Source organism: Chlorocebus sabaeus, chromosome 13, assembly GCF_047675955.1.
Source record: "Chlorocebus sabaeus isolate Y175 chromosome 13, mChlSab1.0.hap1, whole genome shotgun sequence".
Classification (NCBI taxonomy): Eukaryota; Metazoa; Chordata; class Mammalia; order Primates; family Cercopithecidae; genus Chlorocebus; species Chlorocebus sabaeus.
Window position 1 is genome coordinate 2,571,601 of NC_132916.1, and position 17,517 is coordinate 2,589,117.

The 17,517-nt window shown below is 50.2% G+C and overlaps 1 protein-coding gene across 1 annotated transcript in view; it reads left to right on the top strand.

Annotated features, from left to right (window-relative positions):
• FRMD1 (FERM domain containing 1) overlaps positions 1–17,517 on the top strand; it is a 52,445-nt gene that overhangs the window by 24,604 nt on the left and 10,324 nt on the right. Inside the window, 3 exon segments of the mRNA XM_073022255.1 lie at positions 337–427; positions 16,903–16,982; positions 17,414–17,490. Of these exon segments, the coding sequence (XP_072878356.1) occupies positions 337–427; positions 16,903–16,982; positions 17,414–17,490 (248 nt within the window).

Sequence of the window (17,517 nt, forward strand, 5' to 3'; positions counted from 1 at the left end):
GCCCTGGAGGTGACGCTGCATCATGTGTCCCTGACTGATCTCGGGAAATCCTCACACCAGGGACAGACAGTGATGGAGGGGACAGCCCTGATCCACCGTCCAGAGCACCCCACCCCCTCCACCCTCACTCCCCTGCACTCACAGGTGCTCTGATGGGCATGTGGCTGGTGTTTAGCCTTCAGCTTTGGGAGAGAGTGAGGGACCCAGACCTGTTAGCTGCAGGGAGTGCCTGACTGGGTGGTCCCCCTGGTGCCCTACTGGGCCTCGTTTGCTCAGGTGGCCTCCCTGGGGACAGGTGCCAGCCCCTCCCTGAGCCCCTCCCCACCTCTTTTGCAGGTGAAGGCCACTGGCCGGGAGCTTTTCCAGCAAGTGTGCAACGCGGTGAGCATCAGAGACACCCAGTTCTTTGGCCTCTGTGTGATCAGAAGTAAGCATCGCTCAGGCCTCACTTGCAGAAATGCCCAGGGGCCGCATCTGCCGGAGGTCAAGGGGGCGGGCGCACCACACACATCCATAATGTACACAAATATTTACAGATCACTCTCACATGTACACATGCACACACCACACATGTGCACAGTTACACACCACTCACACTCATACACATGCATACACCACACAGGTACAATTACACACCACTCACACATGTACATATGCACACACCACACACATGCACACAATTACACACCACTCACACATTTACACATGCACACACCACACATGTGCACAGTTACACACCACTCACACTTGTACACATGCACACACCACACACATGCACACAATTGCCACTCACACATTTACACATGCACACACACATGCACACACACACCACTCACACATGTAAATATGCATGTACCACACATGCACACACACACCACTCACACGTGTACACACACTGCACCACACACATGCACACAGTTACACACCACTCACATGTACACATACATACACCACACAATACACACAGTAACACACTACTCACACATGTACACATGCACACACCACACACATGTACACAATTACACACCACTCACATGTACACATACATACACCACACAATACACACAGTAACACACTACTCACACATGTACACATGCACACACCACACACATGTACACAATTACATACCACTCACATGTACACATGCATACACCACACACATGCACACACACGCCACTCACACGTACGCATGCATGCACCACACACATGCACAGTTACACACCACTCACATGTACACATGCACACACCACACATGCACAGTGCCGATTGTGCTGTTCTGAGGGGCCGTTGGCTCCAGGGGCTTCCAGGAAGCCTCTGTGCAGTAGCAGGCTCCTGGATTTATGTGAATTCTTACCTGGAGTTCTAGTACATGCAGACGGCAGGTAGGGGGGCGGGGTCAGCCCCCTGGGCTCCACAGACCCTTCAGCCAGATTGTGTCGAATGGAAGAGCTGTAAGAACCCAAAGTGCTTCATGTGCACTTTTTGCTGCCCCAGGAAGTGAGTGGCAGCGCCTGTATCCAGTGCTGCAAAGGACTGGGGGCTTCTCATCTATAGTGGGGGCTTGAGGTTGATAGCACAGACAAGCCCTGGCCCTCTCTCCCCAGCCAAGCCAAGGGAGGCTACTCGGGGCACGGACAGATGGAGATGAAGCTCAGTGCTGACCAGTGGTGGCTGAGTATCCCCCTGCCTTGCTGCCTGAGGAGGAGCAAGACCTCTGCCTGAACCAACCTCTCCCAGGCTCCCCCAGAACAAGCCGGCCTCTGTCTAGGGGAGTGAGTGAGCCAGGGTGTCCCTGCACAGGACACCGGGACCCATGTACCATCCTCCCAGGGTCTGCAGCGCCTTGTCAGGGGCTGTGAAGGGAGCGTGAGATTTTAGGATCCTTCTGGATGAAGCCGTCTTGCTGCGACCGTCCCACGTGGTGCCCTGGGGTTCCATCCCCAGTTTCTCTTCCCACGGTTGTGAGTGTGGACGGGGTCAGTGCTTCCCTCAGTGCAGGTGGCCCCGGCCCCTTCTGTGCCTCAACGTAGAAGCGAGAGTGCCCCTGTCTCAGTCTCCTCCTTCTCTAATCTCCGCCTGGAGCAGAACCCTAACTCCATCTCAGGGCTGCTCTGGAAGCTGTGGGACCCCTGGGTGGTGTGGAAGGAGGACCCTGTGAGTCAGAGGGGTGTTGACTTTGGGGAGTCCAGTTTTGCTGTTTGGTTTTGTGGTTGGTGTCATCAATCTGTGATTTTAGAAATGAAAAGAAAATTAGTCTGAAGGGAATGAGGGAAGAAAGTCAAAGCATCCCAATCCTGTTCTTGGCATCATTTATTTCTTAAAGGCTTAAAGTATCTTTAACAACCAAGAAACAAATCGAGGGCGGGGCAGGGGTTGGGAGAATTCAGGGGCTGCCTGGAAAACCCGGGCCAGGACCCATTGCTTTGGTTGTGGATCATGTCCGTCACCGCCAGACCAGACGTTCAATGTCACGTTGGAGCCGCTGTGTTTGTGGGGTGAGCTCTGGCCCGCACTCCACTCTGCTTTGTCTATGCCCAAGTTCTCGGCACTGAGGCTTCACTGCTCTCCCAAGGCGGAGAAAAGCCCCAGGGCATCCCCCTCCCCTATGCGAGGCCCTGCACAGGGCGAGTGGCTGTGGTTGAGAGGGCCTCTGGGAGACGCGGTTCCAAAGGCGACCAGGGGTGTGAGGGCACGGGGACTTCAGCCCTATCCGGAGTTCAGGCCCAGCCCCTGATGTCCCTGAAAGACAGCAGGTGGTGTTGGGCGGTTCTGAGGGTGGAGTGTGGGGGTCCTCCAGAGGTCCAGTGGCAGCTCCTTGGGGAAGGACCTCCCCTCCCAGCAGGGGGTGCAGGGCAGGGCGTCTCTCCTGATGACTGAGAATCCGTCGCCCAGGCGGGGCAGGTTCCCGGTGGTGCTGATGATCCTCGGTGTTGGTGAATTGCAGACAGGTCACGAAGCCGGCAGCCCTGGCTTGGACGCCTTCGTCTGGCTTCTAACCCTGTTTCCCTTTCAACTGAGGCACAGTGTCTGTGTAGTCAGCTGCCCAGATGCTAAGGGGAGAGCTCATGGGCATTTGCATTTACCGTGTGTCTGAGCACAAGGGCCAGCAGGCGGGAGGCCTGGGAGGCAGGAGGCAGGGGTCCTTGAGTCCTGAGGGTCCGTGCAGGATGAAGGCCTGAAGCACTGGGACAGCCTCGAGCAACAGGAGGGGCTGGGAGGGTGACCCGGAACAGCACCCACCAGCAGCCAGGCGGGCGCACACAAAGGGAGATTGCTGGCTGATCAGCCAGTGTTTGCTTTGGGGGCGCCTTTACCCTGCGGAGAGAGTTCCCAGGTGGGAGGCCTTTCCAACTCCTGCCGACAAACTCTTTCTTGCGTCCCTCTTGACGCTGTCCCCTTTCTCCCTGTCCCCTTGACACTGGACGTTTGAGACAGCCTGTGGCAGAGCTCACTGGCCTTGGGGACAAGAAAGGAATCTGGGTCACCTTTCCTCCTGGTGATCCAGGAATCCGCTTCTGAGGAGGAGGACAGACTCAGAACAGGCCCCTCAACCTCCCTGGGGCTGCGGCTTGGCGCCTCTACCCAGCAGAGCCCCGTGGCCCCAGGGCCTTCTTGACCCCAGGACACCCTTCTTGGTTCTGGCCAGAGCCCTTGCTTTAGAGATTTGGACTTTTTAAATGGGAAGTACTTGGATTTCTTACTTTAATTATCTCGTAAGTTGTAAATTGTGTACATTTTTGAAACTTTTTATAAATTGTGTACATTTTTGAAGCCTATAGCAAAAAACAAGAGATGCAATTTGGGGCTTGGATGTAGAGACAAGGCAAAATAAGACAGAGACAGAGAGGGATAGAGAGAGAGTGGGCTCCACCTGACCTGGCCTTGGCCCTTGCTGCCTGGAGCTTCCTCCTGTGGCAGTGAACGAGGGTGCCAGTGTCCAGCCCCTTGGCCAGCCCTACAGGAGTCTCTGCTGTCACGCCAGTGTCAAGGGTAGCAGAGCACAGTGGGGGAAGCTCAGGCCTTTTGTTCAATCAACAGGCACTTGTGGAGCTCCACGGTGTGTCCCGATCTGCCTGCCAGGAGCTGGGAGGACGACTCTCACCGGGAAGAGAGTGAGGAGGCTCTGGGGGGTGCATGTGGTCCCCACCCTGTTGGGTTCAGGGGAGCCTATAGCCAAGGCCAGAATCTCCCCTTCCAGCAGCAAGATGTATCCTTCCGATCCCATTTCTCTCTACAGTTAGTGTGTGTGTGTATAGATAGATAGAGGGAGAAAGAGAGAAGCTGATTTATTGTAAAGAACTGGCTCATGTGATTGTTGGAGGCTGGCAAGTCTGAAATCTGCAGGGCAGGCTGGAGACCCAGGGAGAGCTGCTGTTGCCATCTCGAGTCTGAGGGTCATCAGGAGGCAGAGTTCCTTCCTCCATAGGGGACCTCAGTCTTTCCCTCTTAGTCCTTCAACCAACTAGACGAGGCCCACCCACAGTATGAAGGTCATCTGCTTTACTCAAAGTCAACTGATGTAAATGTCTCCCTCCCTCCCTCCCTTCCCCCTTCCTCCCTCCCTTCCCCCCTCCCTCCTTCCCTCCCTCCTTTCCTTCCTTCCTTCCTTCCTTCCTTCCTTCCTTCCTTCCTTCCTTCCTTCCTTCCTTCCTCTCACTCCATCACCCAGGCTGGAATGCAGTGCTGTGATGATGGCTCACTGCAGCCTCGACCTCACGGGCTCAGGTAGATCCTCCGGCCTCAGCCTCCTGAGTGGCTGGTACTGCAGATGCATGTACTGTAGCAGGACGAGCCGCAGACAAAACTCCTCAGACACCAGATTAAAGAAGGAAGAGGTTTTTTATTCAGCCAGGAGCATCGGCAGACTCGCATCTTAAGAGCTCTCCAAAAAAGAAATTCTTGGCCTTTTTAAAGGCTTACAACTTTAAGGGGTCTACGTGAAAGGGTCGTGATAAATCGAGCAAGCGTGGGAAACACGTGACTGGGGATTACATGCATCAGCTAACAGAACAAAAAGTTTTACAATGGTTTTTTCATACAGTGTCTGAGATTTACAGATAACACAAGTAGTTTAGGTCAGGGGTTGATGTTATTATTATTAATTTTAACTCCTAAGGCCGGGTGGTGGTGCCTAGGTTGTCTGGCTGTTTGTCTTACTTTGGTTTCTTTCCAACTTTTTGCTTTCTCTCTCCTCCTGTCTTGTGAACTAGGCAAGGTGAGGGGAGTAGTAGTGGTCTCCTTCCTTATCCCCTGCTTTGAGAATTTTCACTAACTAATGGGAGTTCTCACTTTTATTTTTACTTTTTGAGTCTTTTTGCGAGATAGGGTGATAGTATTTTATGTAATACACTTTTGTTGAAGTTTTCTGATGAACGATGGTAGCTACAAAACCTTTTATCATTTGAAAGAGTAAGTGTAACACACAGGGGAACAGCAAGCAAGTTTCTATTACTAGTAATACACTTACAATGAGGGTTTTAAATTTTCTTATAGCTGAAAACTATTTTCTAAATGAAGACCTAGGATCAAACCTGAGTTAAACCTGTACAGGCACATGTACCAAATTGTCTTAAGCAGGCATATGTCCTAAGCAGGTTGGTTTTTTTTACTGGGTCTTAAAAGGTTTTTCTTAGCGAGTAACACAGTATTTTTTAATAACAGAAGTTTTTAAGAGCCAGACGCTTGAACTGGGGGCGTCTGTTTGGGGAAAGGGTTAAAGTTATCTTGAGGCATTAACTCTTTTGCTCCTCAAGGCCATTGGTCTCTTATGTTAGCCTTTTTATAAACACAACATGAAGAAACATTGGCCGGGCGCTGTGGCTCAAGCCTGTAATCCCAGCACTTTGGGAGGCCGAGAGGGAGGATCACGAGGTCAGGAGATCGAGACTATCCTGGTGAACACGGTGAAACCCCATCTCTATTAAAAAACACAAAAAACTAGCCGGGCGAGGTGGCGGGCGCCTGTAGTCCCAGCTACTCGGGAGGCTGAGGCAGGAGAATGGCGTAAACCCAGGAGGCGGAGCTTGCAGTGAGCTGAGATCCGGCCACTGCACTCCAGCCTGGGTGACAGAGTGAGACTCCGTCTCAAACAAAACAAAACAAAACCAAAAAAACCCATAACATGAAGAAACATCTAGGCTACTAGCAATGTTTTCAGCCAACTGAGCAAATAGGTTTTTTCTTTTTTTGCTAAAGGAGGAGGTTCTGGTAACTTCTGGTTTATATGTTTAAAGAATGACTGAAAGACTCGGAATTGCTGCTGGGCTGGATGGGTCTGGGTTTCCTAAGTAGCATGTGTACAGTGGGGACACCTTACATAGGTGTTTCTTCTAGCATGGTTGCAGGGGTAGCAACAACAAAACAATGTACAGCGTATTCATATCCAGTAAGGACAAAAGAGGTCCTTACTTGGGAAAAAGCTTGAATACAGCGACAGATCAATAGGAAAACAGTTAGTATTACAGGAAAACTATTAATCTTAAGATTTTTAACTACATTTACCTGCTTGATGAGTCCTCAAGCTTCGGCCATGTGTAGACTAGTCAGCTGCCGGTATGACTAGAGCAGGCCTTGTTGTCTCCTCAAGTTTCAGTCGTGCATAGACTGGTCAGCCCCCAGAGTGACCAGAGCAGGGCTGTCGTCCTCAGCAGCAGCTTGGTCTCGTCTCAGGATCAGCCGGGTTGGGTGATCTGTGTCCTGCTGGCTGGTCTACTTGTCCTGAGCTACCGGTGTTAGCTGACTGTGGTGGATCCAAGACACAACACCTGCAACTTTAACAGCGGTGGGAGTGGACAAGGTTACAGTAGAGGGCCCATCCTATATGGGTCCTAGAAAAATTAGATTTTACTTTAAACAGAGTCACTAGATTTAAAGGGGTGTCAAGTTTATAGGCATTTCCATTTATTTAATCATCAACACTTTATATGGCTATTTTTAAAGCCTGCATTTGCTTTTTTAAGGTTAATTCCTTTAGTTTCTGGAGGTCGCTTTTAATTTGACCTATGATTTGGGGGTGGCCGACCGAAGAAAATCTTATAGGGCAAATACCTAGTTTGTTTGGTGGGGCTGCCCCCGACTCAGAGGAGGACCATAGGCAAAACCCTGATTTTATCTTAAATGAATTTTCTGGCAGCATTTTTTTTCGGTAGCTGCTTGAGTGTCCACTTTATGCGTTTTACCTTTTCTTGAACTTTGTGGCCAATAGGCTGTGTGTAATTTTTATTTTATTTTTAACAGTCTTGTTAAATCTTGCGCTATTTTAGCTACAAATGCTGGCCTATTGTCTGACTTTAAAGTTAGAGGTAGTCTAAACCTGGAGATAATGTATTTTAACAGTACTTTAGTCACTTCTTATACTTTTTCTGTCCTGGTGGGGAAAACTTGAACTTACCTTGAAAAGGTGCAAACAAGCACTAGCCTGTACCGATCGCCTCCAGCACGGGGCAGGTCTGTAAAATCTGTAAGCAGGTTTTCACAAGGTACGGCTCTTTCTCCTGTTTAAGTTTCTTAGAGGAAGGGCTCTTCTCCCTCCGCCACCCCACTTTGTAACTCTATTTAGTGGCTTAGCTTTCAGTGAGAAATTGGAATCCAGATACGGCAGAATCTTGCTGCTTTTAACTTCTAATGTGTCCATGGGCTCCGGGAGCCTAATGGGAAGGTACCTCATCTGCCCTAGTCTTTACTTTACATTTGTTAGCTCCTGTCAGCCTGAACAGATCAGTATTTGGTTCCTCCGAGGTGCGGCAGCCCTTGGCCGATGGCCTCTTTGTCTTGTGGCCTTGGCCATTTCCTTTCCTGCCTTTTGAACATTTACCCTTCTAGTCTCCTTTCTTTTTGCATTTTGCACATTAATCTCTCTCTAGCCTTGTCTGGCTCTTGAATATTTGCCTAACTTGACTTTTTTCACGTTTATATCCACGTCCACGTCTTCTCACATTGCTAATTTTTTTTTTTATAAGAGCTGTTGATAAGATTGACTTTTTTTCTTAAGTCTTTAATTTACTTTTTTTTTTTTTTTTTCCCTGAGTTTTCTTGCTCTCACGGCCAGTTGGTGGGGCCAGGCAACAGCACGGGCCCTGCCCCCGCGCACTGCTGTCTCTCCTGTTTTCTTCTGATTCTCTTTTTTACATTTACTCTTAGTCTTTTTTTTTTTTTTTCTTTTGCTCTTTTCCAGTTTTGTCCCTTGGTCACAGTTAACATACACCTTGGTGGCCACTTTTCTAGACTAGGTGGTATTCATGCACGCAGCTTCTGCTTGATGTTACCCTGGGCTTGCTTTACAAATGAAGTATTCACTATGTACTGATTTTCAGCAGCCTCAGGGTTCAATGGGGTGTAGAGCCAGAATGCTTTATAGAGTCCCTTATAAAACTGACTTAGGTTCTTGTCAGCTCCTTGAAGCATTCCTGAAATCTTTTTTATATTCCTTCCTTTTTTCTGCCAAGTTTTAGCCTCTGCAGAAGTGCTTCTCAGTACCTCTGCAAACGCTGAAGCTGAGTTGCATTCTTTGGGTCTTTTTTCCCCTTTTTCCTAGAGTTTAACAGGCTCTTATCTTTGTATAATTTTCCATGCACTTGGAGGGTTAAACAGGCATACCGAGAGTCAGTGTAAATGTTTATAGTCTTACCTTTACTAAGTTCTAAGGCCCGAATTAAAGCAACGAGCTCAGCTTAATGACAGTGTCCAGGGTTACCACCGCATACTCTGCACATCTCTCTCCTTGTGGGTTGATGAAGCTGCTCCCACCCACGTATAGCTCCTAGTCTACTGACGCCCAAGGCTGGTCCCGGAGGTCAGGTCTGCTAGAGTACACTTGAGTCCAACACCTCTACACAGTCATGCTCTACAGGGCTCTAGCTGCTGGGAGCAAGGTGGCGGGTTCAGGGTGTTTCCAGTTTAGTAGATCAATGGCTGAAAAGGGCTGGTAGATGAAAGTCTGTTGCCCCCCCTCCCTGGTTGTGGGCCTGGTCATTGTAACAGACAGGTCCTCGCGTCTCCCTGAGAGGCATTTACATAGCTCCAGCAAGATCAGATCTGAGACGGCCACTTGACTATCTTGACTTCCTTCCTTGACCTCTGGAGGCCCCGATCCTCCCCTTCGAGGTGAGACTTGGGGCGTGTTAGCTCCTGAATCTCTTTTCTGAGGGGGCTGTTAGCCTCGGTAAAGTGGGGTAGTAGGCTGGGACATATGGAGAAAGAATTTCTATTATCTCTGGCGGCTCCTGCAAAAGTGGCTTCTCTTGCTGTTTCTGGGACTCCCTTTTTAACTTTGTGTCTGCTGGTGAAACTGCTCTTACTTTTACTTTTGGCTTTTTTGCAATAAGCTGTTAAACAGGGCTAAATTTATGCTGGTTTTGTCTATATTATATTTAACCATGAGTCAATATAAAGGAATTTGATCTAGGTACACCAGCTATCCTCCGACCCCTGTCACCACCTTAAATACATGGCCAGTTGTTCTCTATCTATAGTTCCTTCGATGGGCCATCCAACACCAACAGAGGGCAGTTCTAATTCACACAGAGTTCTTAACCTCTAGGGGGTTAACTTAACTCTATAATCTCCTGCAAAACCTTTCTTAAGGTTCTGTAACATGCATTTAATAGAGTAAGTTTTGATGATTTGATGACTTTCCCTTTTTCTTTTTGAATTTTTTTTTAACACAGTTCCTAGTGGCGTGGCCTTACTGTGTGTCTGACCTATTTTTCTCTCGAGACAAAACAACATTCACACTACAAGAAGGACAGGGTAAAAGGTCACTCACTCATCTAATTCACACTAAATCAAAATCAAAACTAAAACCAAAGTGTTGTTAAAGGCACACCTGTTCGTCAAGCAATTTAAGCCAAGTTAAAATCAGAACCAAAACCAAAGTGCCAGTAAAGGCACGCCTATTTATCAAGCAATTCAAGTCAAGTCAAAATCAGAACTAAAACCAAAGCATCAAGCAATTCAAGTCAAGTCAAAAACAAAAACCAAAGTGCCGGTACAAGCACGCCATGGGTGATCAGGCCACGTTTCCACTCAAATGGAGTGGGCAAGTTCCAAAGACCAGTCTTACCAAGTTTCAGATGTCCAGACTTCAAGTGCCAGTTCCTTCCCGGTGTTCAGCCACTGCGTTGATCCTCCGTGGGGGCCTGCTGTGCACTGCTTTGAGGAGGCGTTCCACCAGGGCAAATGCCTACCCGGGAGCACTGTCAGGATCCGCATCGCTCAAGCTGGCCAGAGTCCCCCACAGGGATGCTCTACGGGGCAGGCATAAGCTGCCTGAGGGGCTGCCTTGACCGTCCGTTAATCGGTCAGGGAACCAAGAAATGTAGCAGGACGAGCCGCAGACAAAACTCCTCAGACACCGGATTAAAGAAGGAAGAGGTTTTTTATTTGGCCGGGAGCGTCGGCAGACTCACATCTTAAGAGCTCTCTGAAAAAGAAATTCTTGGCCATTTTAAAGGCTTACAACTTTAAGGGGTCCACGTGAAAGGGTTGTGATAAATTGAGCAAGCGTGGGAAACATGACTGGGGGCTGCATGCATCAGCCAACAACAAGTTTTACAACGCTTTTTTCATACAGTGTCTGGAATTTACAGATAACACAAGTAGTTTAGGTCAGGGGTTGATGTTACTATTATTACTTTTTTAACTCCTAGGGCCGGGTGGTGGTGCTAAGGTTGTCTGGCTATCTATCTTACTTTGGTTTCTTTCTAACTTTTTGCTTTCTCTCTCCTCCTGTCTTGTGAACTAGGCAAGGTGAGGGGAGTAGTAGTGGTCTCCTTCCTTAATACCACCATGACCAGATACCTTTTGTATTTCTTTGTGGAGTCGGGTCTCATTATGTTGCCCAGGCTGGTCTCAAACTGCTGGGCTCATGCAATCCACCTGCCTCTGCCTCCGAAAGTACTGGGATTACAGGCATGAGCCACCGCACCCAGCCTAAGTGTTGCCCTCATCTTAAGAATGTCTTCACGGTGACATCTAGACTGCCTTGTCCATACAGCGGGCACTGTGGCCGGACTAAGAAGGGTGCACCTATCGCCAGAAGTGATAATGTCTGCTGTCCCGCTTCTAGGGGTGTGGAGGTTTAGGGGACAGTGACGATATTGAGAAACAAGTGGCTCTGTCTTCCAGATTGGTGTTGCCGCAGGAATTGCTCTCATAGTGTTTGATGTTAAGTACTAGGAGGGACTAAGCTTGAGGAATTCATTTTCTCTCCTTCTCATTGTGATTTGAGGTGGAATTTGGAAGGATACAGCAGGGTGATTTAGGTAATGAACGTACAAATAAAGGGCCTTTTGCTGACCTTACTGAGGCAAAGGTAACCCTAGATCCTTTAGCAAGCATTGCCCAACATCTGCTACTCATGCTGCAAACACTTGAGTTCAAACTCGAGTACCCAAATGGTGAATTCGGGGGAGTCAGGACCAGAGAATGGTGATCCAGACCTTTTCACTCAGCATTCGCTTAGACCAGGCGTTGGCAGAGTTCTTCTGTAAAAGGCCACATAGTAAATATTTTGACTTTGCAGTACGAAAGCAGCTATGGACACGATGTAATAGAACGATTGTGGCTGGGCTGTGTTCCAACAAGATTTTGTTAACAAGAGCAAGTGGCTGCTGGGGTTTGGCCTGGGGCCCTGGTTTGCTAACCCCTGGCTTTGAGGGTCCTTGGCCTGTTATAGAGTGGGGTGAGGACTCCCCTAGGAATGGCCTCTGCAAGCCTGGGCCTCACCGTCTGTGAGATGGGAGTAGATAACAGTGCCATCAGGTTAAAGATGTAGGGATTGGTTCAGAGTCTTTAGCACAGAACATGGCACGCAGTGTCCAAGCAGCGAGTTGCTGTGATTGTTACCAATGAGGCCAAGTGTTTGATCCTCCCTGACACAAAAGGAAACTGGGGCTGGTGACACCCTGGAGCCTCCCCCTGGGTCTAACACTGTCTAGAAGGGCCAGGTACTAAGGATTAGAAAGACAGGCAGGGTGGAGAGTGACTGAGCCATGCGCCCGGCCCTGCAGCCTCCCCTCTGGGTCTAATGCCATCTAGAAGAGCAGGGTACTAAAGATTAGAAAGACAGGCAGGGCGGAGAGGGGCCAAGCCAGGCACCCGGCCCTGTGATGCCCTTTCTGCAGGCCTCTGTGGGTGAGTCTTCCTCACTGGTGTCTTCCTTTATCTGCAGAACGTGCTTGGGGATTTATCTTCATATGTAATGCAGGTGGCTGTAAGGGAGTACTGCCATATCTGGGACTAACTTTTCCCTGTGGCTTTTATTCTCAGGACTGCAGGTTTTCTAATATAAATAAGAGTAGACAGTGCTCTGTATCCATGGGTTCTGCATTCTCGGATTTAACTAGCCTCATGTTGAAAATACTCAAAGTAATAACAATAAATAGTACAACAATAAAATAATACAAGCTTAACAACACAGTATAACAAAGATTTCCACAGCATTTACATTGCATCAGGTTTTATAAGGAATCTCGAGATGATTTAAAGTGTACACGAGGATGTGTGTAGGGTACACACGAACTCAACACCATCTCCAGGTTTTGATATCCGAAGGGAGTCCTGGAACCAATTCCCAGCAGACACAGAGGGATTGTACATTGTTTTAAATCACCTGTGAGTCTGAACTACTAAAAGTACCTTTTGCACCACAGTCTTGCTGTCTGGTGTCTGCCCACGGGGCTGCCTCCTGCGCCAGGTTCTGCCCAAGGAGGGCGGGGACTATGAGGCTGGCCGTGCTGCCCTCCAGGGTTCATGCTGTTCAGGGTCTGCTGGGGACCCTGCGTCCACGTCATTGGACCAGGTCCCTGGGCCCCCGCAGCATGAGGCTCCCCTGCTCTGCCCCGACACTGCACAAGGAAGGATGCTGGGTGATTTGACTCTTGACTGAGAGGAAATTGTGCCTACCTGACTCCACTGCCCACTGCTTACTGCCCTGGGTTCTGGGAGTGCTGGTGTGAGGACAGTCTCCCCAGCATGTTCTAGAAAGAATGCCTTACCTCTCCCAAACCTCTGTGCTTCTGGTGGGGGCTTGCGGCAGCTTGGTGCAGGGCAGGCGGTCATGTTTGCTGCAAATTCAGATTTTTGTGACTGAGTCACAGGTTTTTTTCCTCCCTGGGGAGCCTTGAATCTCAGAGGCAAAAGAGGCCTTACTTAGGATTTTAGGACTTTATTTTTTACAGCAGTTATGGTTCACAGCAAAATTGAGTGGAAGGGAGAGATTTCCCATGTGAACTCCCTGCATGCACAGCCTCCTGTGCTACCAACATCTCCCCAGGGTGGTGTGTCTGTCCCCACTGAGGAGCCCATGGTGACCAGTGTCACACAGTCTGGGGTGGACCTCGGGGCTCCCTCCTGGTGTGGCACGTTCTCTGGGTTTGCACAAGTGTCAAATGCCAGATGTCTGTCACCTTAGTGTCACAGAGAAGAACTTCATTACCCTGAAAGTCCTACGCTCAGCCTGTTCCTCCTTCTCCCCCACGACGGTTAACCCACGGCACCTTCCACTGGCGTCACAGCAGAGTCCCTTTCAGCATGTCACACGGGGCAGTCGGACAGCAGGCAGCCTTGTCAGGCGGCTTTTGGCACTTGCCCTGCCTCTGAGGTTCCTCCAGGCTCCTGTTTCCAGTGCTCAATCACAGTCCACAGTCTGGCCCCGCCAGCAGGAAAGCAAGGCCTGAGCCAGGAGATGCCTGGTCAGGGACACAGGGCTGCCAAGTCCAGTCAGCCCAGAGGGCCGGAGCCAGCAGCCGGGTCTGGCAGGGCTCTGAGGACATTGGGGGAATCACGGCACCTCAAGGCCTCAGCTCCAAATCATGAATGGAGAGTGTGGAGCCCACGGACTCTCGGGAAGGCACGCTGACACCGCAGGCCCCGTGAGCCCTGCTGAGACTGGCCTTGCCACCACTGCCGTCGGGTCCTCTTGATGAAGGGTAGGCAAGGCAAGCCCAAAGTTGGGACTTAGCCTCAGAGGGTTCTTGGCTTCACCCAGGAAAGAATTCGAGGATGAACCGGTGGCATTAGACAGCAGCTCTTATCGAAGCAGCCATGCATGGCAGCAGCAGAGGCACAGCTCGGTGCAGAGCCGGGGCCCCCCACAGGCAGCACGCCCAGAGCAGCAGCTCAGAGGCAGGGCTGCACTCAGAATCATACCCACTTCTACTTATATACAAATTAAAAAGAAGATTATGCAGACATTTCTGGAAAAAGGCGGAACTTTCACATCCTCGGGTTGTTGGCCTGGAAAGGGGCGGTACCTCCCACGGTTGCCATGGCAATGGTAAACTGACCCGCGGCTGGTGGGCGTGTCTTATGGGAAGCTGCTTCCCCCATCTCTGTTTTAGCTAGTCCTCAATTTGGTCCAGTATCTGAGTCCCATTCCCCCGCCGAGTCAACTCATGCCTCCTACCTCACTCTGAGCCACCAGGCTGCCACCGATGGCATGGCCTAAACCACACACATCTGTGTCTCAGTTCCAGAGGCTGGAATCCAAGGCCAGGGTGCCAGCATGCATGGCTTCTCCTGAGGCCTCTCTCCTGGGCCTGCCAATGGCTGCCTCTCTGTGTGGTCACATGGTCGTCCCTCTGTGTGTGTCTCTGTGCAGTTTCCATGTTTTTACAAGGATGCTGGTCTTCTTGGATGAAGGCCTACCCTAATGACCTCATGTCCACTCAATGACTTCTGTAAAAGCCCTATCTCAAAATACAGGAACTGAGGTGCCAGGGGCCAGGACTTCAGCGTATGCATCTGGGGGCCATGATTCCACCCTCAGCAAGGGCAACGCCAGGCTCCGCTGAGCCTGGAACACAGTGAGCTCCCTGGCCCCCGCGCCTCTCAGGACTGTCAGGCCCCGACCATGAGGGCCAAAAGGCTGGGCAGAGCCCAGGCTGACTGCTGTGACCCTGAGAGGCCACGTTCAGGTGGGCCCTACCCGTCACCCCGGGCCCTGTGGTAGCCTTCCCATGCATTGCCAGCCATGGCCCTGGCCCTGCCTTCACCTGGGGACCCCTGCACGGGAACTCAGCATGATGTTTTTGGATTCTGCTGGTTGACTTGTCACCAGGGAGGTGTCTGTGAGGCGACAGCCAGAACTGGAGTGGTCGGCGGCCAGAGAATAAGGTAAAAGGTTCAGGGATAGCCTGCACCGCCACTGTTCCTGAGGCACCCACTGCTGCGGCCGGCAACTGCTTCTGGCTCCTCCGGGCGGTGACTTCCCTCTCGAGTGTATTTCAGGGACTCAGTCCTAGGGCCATGGGTTCCGCATCCTCAGATTTAACTAACCTCATGTTGAACATACTCAAAGTAATAACAATGAATAGTACAACAATAAAATAATACAAGCTTAACAACACAGTATAACAAAGATTTCTGCAGCATTTGCATTGCATCAGGCATTATAAGGAATCTCGAGATGATTTAAAGTGTACACGAGGATGTGTGTAGGGTACACGCGAGCTCAACACCATCCCCGGGTTTTGATATCCGAGGGGTGTCCTGGAACCAATTCCCAGCAGACATGGAGGGATCGTGCGTAGAGGGCAGTCCTGGAATGAATCCCCAGCAGACACGGAGGGATCGTGTGTTGTTTTAAGTCACATACACCATCCCCAGGTTTTGATATCTGAGGGGAGTCCTGGAACGAATTCCCAGCAGACATGGAGGGACGGTGTGTAGTTTTAAGTCACAGCATGAAGGGTGTCTCTCTAGGCTTTATTTTCCTCTCTAGGAAAATTGTTTAATATTTCCAGGCCATAAAGAAAACACATGGTGGCAAATATTTTTAAAATATAGAAACACCTAATTTAGAAAGAAGCATCTCTTGTAGTTTCCAGGGAAACCAGATTAACAGGTAAAACTCGGATCATTGACTTGAAGTTGATCAACTTGGTACTAGATTATAGATATCTCTATTTTTTTTTTTTTTTTGAGACGGAGTCTCGCTCTGTCGCCCAGGCTGGAGGGCAGTGGCCGGATCTCGGCTCACTGCAAGCTCCGCCTCCCGGGTTCACGCCATTCTCCTGCCTCAGCCTCCGGAGTAGCTGGGACTACAGGCGCCCGCCACCTCGCCCGGCTAGTTTTATGTATTTTTTAGTAGAGACAGGGTTTCACCGTGTTAGCTAGGATGGTCTTGATCTCCCGACCTCGTGATCCGCCTGTCTCGGCCTCCCAAAGTGCTGGGATTACAGGCTTGAGCCACCGCGCCCGGCTAGATATCTCTATTTTGATTGATTGATTGATTGATTGAGGCAGGGTCTCACTCTTGTCACCCACACTGGAGTGCAGTGGCACATTCGTAGCTCTCTGCAGCCTTGAACTCCCAGGATGAAGCAATCTTCCTGCCTCAGCTTCCTGAGTAGCTAGGACTGCATGCATGCACCACCATACCTGGCTAATTTTTTTTTTCCTGTGGTGACTGAGGCCTCATTATGTTGTCCAGGCTTGTCTTGAATTCCTGGCCTCAAGCAATCCTCCTGCCTTCGTCTCCAAAATTGCAGAGATTACAAGCTTGAGCCACCGCATCCAACCCTGACATCTCTATTTTTCAAATGACTCATTCCATAGCTGAGAGACGAGTGCCTGGGTTGCAGAGGAAGAGGGGAGGGATATGTGTTGCTAAATTGCTTTCCCAAAGGGCGTGCCTGGATCATGTGCCAGTTTTGAATATCAACTTGTAATATTCCTGCACGCTGGAACATCATTTTAGTAAGCAAGCATTTGACACCCGCATGTGTGTTAGGATGCTCTTTGCATTGTCAGCCAAGGAAAGCCCTGTACACAGCATCAGTTGGAGACACATAGTTTTCAGCTGTGCCTCTCTTCTCTCAAAGCCACACTCAGTTTTGAACAAACGGTGACACCTGAGAAGCATGGTGACCACTCTGATGAAGCCTTTTCTTTTGCTTTCAGATAATGAGTATGTATTTATGGATTTGGAGCAAAAGCTCAGCAAGTACTTCTCAAAAGACTGGAAGAAAGAAATATATGAAGTAAGCATAGAGTGTGGGGTGGGAGAGGGCAGGGCACCACGGTGGACTGTGCTGGACCACAGGGATGCATGGGGTGGGAGAGGGCAGGGCACCACGGTGGACTGTGCTGGACCGTGGGGATGTGCTGCCTTCTGTCCACGCAGCTGCCCCGTCCGCAGGGGACTGCAGTGAGCCCAGAGGCTGCAGGCAGGTGAGCCTGCCCCGAAGCCCGCCTTCGCAGATGTTCTTGAACGCTGTAGACCACATCCCACTCAGAATTTTCCTGTAGAAATTACCATGAGTCGAGGTGTCAGTTCTGGCGGCAGTACCTGAGCTTCAGCTTTGAACTGAGTGTGAAGCAATCCAGGCCCCTCCCCACGAAAGCGGAAGACAGGACAGCCGGGGGCACCTCCCTGTGGCTCACTGGCTCTTTCTTGTATTTTCCCCACCAGGAAAATGAGAAACCCGGAGCCCCTTTCGTGGCGTTCCTCCGGGTGCAGCACTATGTGGAAAACGGAAGGGTCATAAGGTAACGGCATGCTGACTTTAAAGGATG